Source organism: Drosophila navojoa, chromosome 2, assembly GCF_054131105.1.
Source record: "Drosophila navojoa isolate 15081-1374.11 chromosome 2, UAZ_NAV_1.0, whole genome shotgun sequence".
NCBI classification, from domain to species: domain Eukaryota; kingdom Metazoa; phylum Arthropoda; class Insecta; order Diptera; family Drosophilidae; genus Drosophila; species Drosophila navojoa.
Window position 1 is genome coordinate 29993876 of NC_142890.1, and position 6883 is coordinate 30000758.

Below are 6883 nucleotides of genomic sequence, written 5' to 3' on the forward strand. Positions count from 1 at the left end.
GCTATGCAATAAAATGTTACACTCAGTTTTCTTACATCAAAAAGAATAAGCAAGTTTATTCAACATTCTACTACATGTAGCAGAGCCTTGGTACTTCCATACAATCAATCGTTATATTGTAAAATAGCGTGCGGCACTGTAGATGTGTGGTAAAACTAAATTTACGCCTCATCACCCTTGGTGGCACGTGTGTAGATGACCTGGGAATGATGCTGCACGACTTGCTTAATGAGACCTAGAAATAGTTGGTTTTGTAATTATGCTCTACATATGCATCAATCAGATTATGTTCCCTTACCCTTTTCGCGCAGCTCAATCAGAGCGCGCTTGGCCAAAGAGCCACGGATCTTCAATCGCTCAGACACAACCGAGGGTGTGATCAGTTTATAAGCGGGCACCTCCTTGTATAATTTCTCGTAGGTGGCCTTATCGAACAGAACTTGATTGTTCAGCTTATCCCTGACTTTGCCTTTGGACCACTTCTTCTTCTTGGCCTTGCCGCCACCGGAGCCCTCCTTCTTCTTTTGTGTCTTTTGCGGCTGCTTGGCCGACGACTTCGCGTCCTTCTTAGGCGGCTGTTACAAAAATAAACAAACATATTACGTACAATTGGTATAAATGTATGTATTTCAACATCAATTTGTGTATTTTGGTATGCTCATATGATTTGAAAACGTTCACTTTCGAGGTTATGGATCTCTCGTTTGTTTGCTGCATGCACAGGCAGATTCCGATATGTTTGGCTTCATAAATGTAACTGCATTTATAGCCCACCACGTTATTGACAGTTTATTACACTATATCCATCACTTAAATGTCATTTCCATGTCGCAAACCATTTAAAAATTTAAAAAACTATAGCTGCCGAACTCACCATCGTGAAAACCCAATGCAGAAAGATGGAGGACGGAAATTGACAGGGTTACCATGCAATTTCGAAATCGGCAAAGTTGCATGTTTTATTATCGCAGCCGGACGCTACTACTTATCGATAGCCAATACAAAGGCGCAACTCGTAAGGCCTGCTTGGCGTGTTTTTTGTTGTTTCACCAAGTAATGTAACAAACGTTTCATTCGACATCTGTAAGTTTGATTCTCAAACATAATTGTTTGGTACTCAGATTAAATATAAATAAAACCTGACTTACGTATATAGTATATACAGAAGGACAAAACAATGGAACATCGTTACAGTATAAGCAATTCCCCGCGTTTATCAAGACCCATGGCTGATTCCACATGGATAGGTGGCATGTTCGCGTATGCATAAATTAAAATTAACTCATTTATTAATATACATATTAAGCCTAAATGACATTTTTTAGGAGACAGCGGTCAATAACACAGCAAATGCAAAGGAGTTGTATATCGAGGGGGCACAGCAACTCGAGCATTTGTCTAAGCAATAGCTTTACAAATGATTCACCGCAAAACAGGAGTCTGCATACAACCTCGAGAACGTCGTCGAGTGTATCTAAATCGGCACGACAACGGCTAAATCTTAGTCATATGGATCCCAAGTAAGTAATGCATATAATGCTTAATAATTATAATTATAACTCTCCTACTTAGAACCTTTGCGGACGTGAACAGCAGCGGATTAGCGTCGCGCATTGTGGAATACCAGCGGGATCGAAACACTGGCGGCCGTGGTCTGCAACGCAGCATCTCCTATAATAATGTTTATAATCCACTTACGCAGCCACGCCGTTGTAACATAGCTTCATCGCCTCTCTCCCATAAGCCTAACCTGCCATCAGTGTCCATAACACGTATGGCGCCACCTGAGCGAAGCTTCTACTGTGGCAACACCTTGCCCAGCTTGCTGCGCTCGAATTCGCTGGTTGGCGTGGAGAAAAAAAGCGACCAGCAGTTGTCGAGAGAGAATCGCCCTATTATGCATCCACCTCCGCTGCAACACGAAAGCGAACCCACGCGCAGCGTCCTTGAGGAGCTCAAGGAGATATCACGCAAGCGCATCAATAGCGGCGTAAGTCGACCTCAAACCATTGGTGACTGCTATGGTGGGAACTGTTTTGGCTTAACTAACACAAATTATTTGCAGGAAATACAACCCAACGATTTCACCAGCAAAAAGAGCTGCAATCGCGTAAATGATTATGTGGATCATCATATACACCAGCAGCACCAACAGTTATCCATGCTGCAACCTCAGTCGAGTTTCAAGCGACAGCGTGAATTGACTGTTACAGTACCACGGCGTTTGCATCATCCGCCCATAGCGCTGCCACACCAGCATCAACATCACACTTTACATATGTCTGCACATCATTTTCCTGAGAGAATTTCCCCACAGCAATCACCGGAGCAGCAGGCCAAGCGCCGCAATTGCAGCTACAGCAATGACATCGCAAGCTCATTGAGCTCCAGTCAGCTGCATAGCAATAAACGGAAGCTATATGACATGCGTACAATGAGCAATACGTCCGCACTCAACGACAATGCCAGCAGCGGCAGCAACAATAGTAGCTCACCCGAGACTTCGCCGCGTCCACAGGTGGCAAAGATACAGCGAAGTCAGACGGGTACAACGGATCTACATTTAGAGAATTTGACTAGGACGCAGAGCACGCCGATCACTCCACTGCCAGCTACTCCAGCCCAGCGTGCGGCGTCGGCTCCCTTAGTAGAGGCCAACTACGACCAGAAACCCAAATTGACATTGTTCAATGCACAACAACGACAACTGGAACAGAAGCAGCAGCAGCAAGAACTACCAGAACCCCAACAACAACAATACACGCAACAGCAGGCTGACTTGGATAGTCCCGATGTGGATGCCAACGAATATGCAGGCATACAGTTTGTGAGGCCCAAACAGGAGCAATCACTTGTCACCAGCAAAAACTCCCATTTGGAGCGTACACAGAAAACGAAATTGGCTTTGATGTTGAGTAGTCTGCGAGGTGAAATCTTTCAAGATGAAACGTCAGCTGATGAAGCAGATACTTCCACAACTAAAGCATCTGTCGCACCGACAACAATAAATACAAATTCAGCAACAAATACAAATGTAACAACGAATACAGCATCCACGAAATCGACTATATTGGCGACTGCTACCGTACCAACCGACCCCGCTCAACGCGTATCTACAACAACAACTGAAGCAACTGAAGAAGCACGGACGACTACAACATCAGCAACAACAATGTCTGCATTAACACCGGCGCCAACTACCACCAGCATTACCATATCTTCTGTGCTACCAGTGAATAATGCAACGGGAAAATCGAGCGAAAATACAACTGGAACAGGAGCTGTGCTAGGACTTACATTGCCGACAGCAACAGAGAAGCCAGCAACAAATGCAAATGGAATTGCACCAGCAGAATCTACACCTATGTTAACGTTTATGAATTCGAAGCCGACAGCTACAACCACAGCCGGATCGACTGGCTCGCCTATATTTCCCTTTGGCAAGCCAGCAGCGGCGGCAGCAGATGCAAAACAGACTCCAGCACCAACAGAAACACTAGCAACATCAACAACAACGGATCAAGCGAAAACACCATTTACATTTGGCACTGGCACAAATAATGCACAAGCAGCAGGAGCAGGATTAGGCGCACAAGCAGCAGCAGCGCCATCAACACCCCTTTCGTTTAACTTTGGAAAGCCTGCATCAGATGCGGCAACAAGTAAGGCGTCAACATCAGCAACTGCGCCAACAACAACAGCAAGTGCTCCAGTATTCAGCTTTGGCACAGCTCCAGCTATAACTACAGCAGCAACCAGCAACAATTCTCTCATATTTGGCAGCAGCAAGAGTAACAGTGAAGCAGGAGCAACAGCTGCGCCAGTATTAACGTTGGAGAACAGTTCATCCCAGCCCAAGGAACCGACGCCTTTTGGCAGCAGCAGCAGCAATAGCAACAGCTTTAGCATCGGCTTTAAATCTCCTGCAACACCCGCAGCTGCAACAACAGCCGCACCAGCTACGTCACCAATATTTAGTTTCGGCAAAACTCCAGCCGCTTCTGCAGCTCCTGTCGTATTCGGTAGTGCATCAGCAACAACAGCAGCAGCAACAGCACAGCCAACATTCAATTTTGGGGGCACAGCTACGGCTGCGACGTCTGCTTCTGCTGCTAGTGCTACTACTTCAACTACCAATACAGCTTCAACAACAGCAGCAAACAATTCGAATATATTTGCATTTGGCGGTGACAGCAAGCCCACAGCTAAAACCACGCCTTTTACGCTGCACAATAAAGGCGACAGCAACAATATGTTTAGCTTTGGCGCTGGTGGCGATGGACCAAAAATGGCAGCAACACCAGCAACTGGAGCACCAGCTGCGGTGCCCAGCGCCTTTAGTTTTGGTGGATCAGCTACCGCTGCACCAGTGGGCGGTGCACCAGCTACAAATGCTTTCAGTTTCAGTGCGCCGACCAAGTCGACGTCCTTATTCGGAGGAAGCAATTCAACGGAAAGCAAAGCATTTACCTTTGGTGCCACGGAGACCACGCAACAGAAGCAGCAGCAGCAACAGCAGCAACAGCAGCAACAACAGCAACAACAGCAACAACAGCAGACGACACCAGCAGTGGGCGGCTTTTCATTTTCAGCTGTGACTCCAAAAAACGAGTCTACAAATTTGTTTAAATCGCCATTAGCCGTCGGAGCCGGTGGAGTGAAACCAAGTTTTAATTTTGGGGGCAACACAACATTAGGAACAGCAGCAGCAACTCCGGCGGGCCAAGCCGCGCCAGGCAACGGTTTTGGTAGCTTTGCGGCATCGGCAACTCCCTCAGCAACGGCGTCTTCTGCTGGCAACAATCAGAAACTCTTTACGTTTGGAAGCAGTGCCACGCCCACCAATGCAACAAATCAAAGCGAAAATATTTTCGCCAGCGCAGTGTCCGCTGCACAGAACCAGCAGCAGACTAAACCTGGCGGCTTCTCCTTCGGCGCTAGCAACGCGGCTAACAGCAACAACGCATCAAATGGCACTGCCAATGCGCCGTTTGCTTTTGGTGGCATCAAATCGCCGCAGAGCACCGGTATCAATGCGGCCAATAAACCGTTTACATTTGGCAGCAGCGCCGGAAATCCAACCCCATCGATAAGCTTTGGCAGCCCGGCGCCCTCGATGAATGGCTCAGCGCCATTTAGCTTTTGTGGCGGCGCTAATGCTCCTGCCACGCCGACGTCAGCTCCGGGCATGCCTGGCCAGCAGATGAATCGGTTTGCACCGCCCACTACACCGGAAAACCGACCCATAAGACGCGCCACGCGTCGGCTGCAAAAGTAGAACTCAACTCGATCGTTAAGATATATTCCGATTAAATTTAGGCCTTCAGTAATGCAATTGATCCCTGCATGAATAAAAGTTATAATCTGCAACGATAGTAGTCTTTATTAAGTTATTTGGCAACTGAGAAAGTAAAATAAAAATCGCAAACGAATAAATGTGTAAATACGCAAACAAATTTCTGTTATGGAAACTAACTTGTTTCTTGGTGAGTTAGTCTTGGGGATTGGGCGATGCTATATTTTTAAGTCTATAAATAGGAATATATTTTTGCATACAAATTAAAAAACGCATACACTAATAGATATTTTAAGATACTTTGGGTGATATTGAGAATATCCGCAGATTTCCGGTTATCTGACAGTAAACCTTCTAAGGACATATAATATAATAATAATAATAATATAATAGGGGATCGTGGACAAAATATGTAACAACACTTTTCGAGAAAGTGGCATTTCTGCATAAATCGTATACCCAGATGCTTTACAGGATCAGCTCTGAATTGTGGCAGTTAACTTCAACTGTAAATCGGAATCTGGCAAGGTAATCATTAATAATCATCAGACAATAGAGATCTCCCGAAATTTACCTATTCAAAGAATCTTATGTACAAATCCAAAATGTGCTCTTTAATATTTATTGCAATACAATTGAAGATATAAATATTAAAACCATATTTGCGGATGGATTTCAATTAATAAAAAGTGTTTGAGATTTTGAAAACAACAACAATATGGATTTCAGGATCAGCGCTAAGTCGGGTATATACTTTATAGAAGCCATCGGCTATAATTTCGGGCATCCCATATCCTTTCGGCCGGCATTGATTAAAAGTGTAAGTTCCTTTTTGCCAGGGCGTTTCCACTTTGTTCTTATATGCTTTAAGGTTAGAGCAGTTTTTAAAATTTGCATATACAATGTCATTGTAGTGCTGGTCCAAAAACTCTTCGAAACTCATTGGTGGAATGCCATGGGGTAGCTTCTTATATTCATTCTCAGATCCACTATCGGAGCTATAGATTGTCGCTTCCAACTGATGCAAAGAAAAGTTGTCACAAAAATAGATTCATTTGTAACTAATTAAAATTAGTAAGGCCATTGACATTACCATGGTAGTATGGTCTACATCATATTGCCATTCCCAAATGCCATTTAAAACAGTTTCGCCATGAGAGACTCGGTCGACACGCAGATCCAATTTTGATTTGGTCTCATCCGTAGAGTTTGAAGCAAGAGACAGCATTGTAACATCAAAATGGCGCTGATGGAAAAATGTCTGCGGGTGTTCTTACAGACGCCGTGCATATAAAATCCTAAATTATTTAGATTTACCTTACTGATAGAAGTGGCACATAATGATAAAAATATGACTGCAGCGACAATCGGAATTGGCATTTTTGGGATTCGCTAAACGTTTAAAATCAAACTTAACTCATCGTTGCATCGATATGCTCTTATATAGCTAAGAACTAACTGCATGATATATTATCAGATCCAGTTTTAGTAGGATGTGTTTGTAAAACGGAAATGTGTTATCAAACCATTTCATGTACTGAATATCACACGCTAATCTATTGTCTTTTCCAACTCAGATTAATCAAA

The 6883-nt window shown here is 44.3% G+C and overlaps 2 protein-coding genes across 3 annotated transcripts; one reads left to right on the forward strand and one right to left on the reverse strand.

The window, feature by feature from the left end:
• Window positions 1-26: 26 nt before the first annotated feature.
• Window positions 27-1041, reverse strand: RpS25 (ribosomal protein S25). The gene is made up of 3 exons (XM_018099318.3): window positions 875-1041; window positions 299-575; window positions 27-235 (listed from the first exon to the last, which is right to left on the reverse strand). Exons 1-3 carry the CDS (start codon window positions 875-877, stop codon window positions 162-164), a joined length of 354 nt encoding a protein of 117 aa, XP_017954807.1. The 5' UTR covers window positions 878-1041; the 3' UTR covers window positions 27-161.
• Window positions 977-5422, forward strand: LOC115564212 (uncharacterized). Of its 2 annotated transcripts, XM_089258294.1 has the most exons (5): window positions 977-1083; window positions 1157-1260; window positions 1326-1520; window positions 1573-1990; window positions 2066-5422. In XM_089258294.1, exons 2-5 carry the CDS (start codon window positions 1178-1180, stop codon window positions 5276-5278), a joined length of 3909 nt encoding a protein of 1302 aa, XP_089114420.1. In that variant the 5' UTR covers window positions 977-1083; window positions 1157-1177; the 3' UTR covers window positions 5279-5422. The 2 variants fall into 2 exon arrangements, with proteins under 2 accessions (XP_089114420.1, XP_089114427.1); XM_089258301.1 differs by lacking the exon at window positions 1157-1260 and having other exon boundaries at window positions 978-1083.
• Window positions 5423-6883: the final 1461 nt, after the last annotated feature.

Coding starts and splice junctions, on each gene's coding strand:
- RpS25 (XM_018099318.3), bottom strand. Junction 236..298: donor GATTGAGCTGCGCGAAAAGG/GTAAGGGAACAT, acceptor AACTATTTCTAG/GTCTCATTAAGCAAGTCGTG.
- LOC115564212 (XM_089258294.1), top strand. CDS start 1,178: ATGGAACATCGTTACAGTATAAGCAATTCCCCGCGTTTATCAAGACCC. Junction 1,521..1,572: donor CTTAGTCATATGGATCCCAA/GTAAGTAATGCA, acceptor TCTCCTACTTAG/AACCTTTGCGGACGTGAACA. Junction 1,991..2,065: donor GCAAGCGCATCAATAGCGGC/GTAAGTCGACCT, acceptor AATTATTTGCAG/GAAATACAACCCAACGATTT.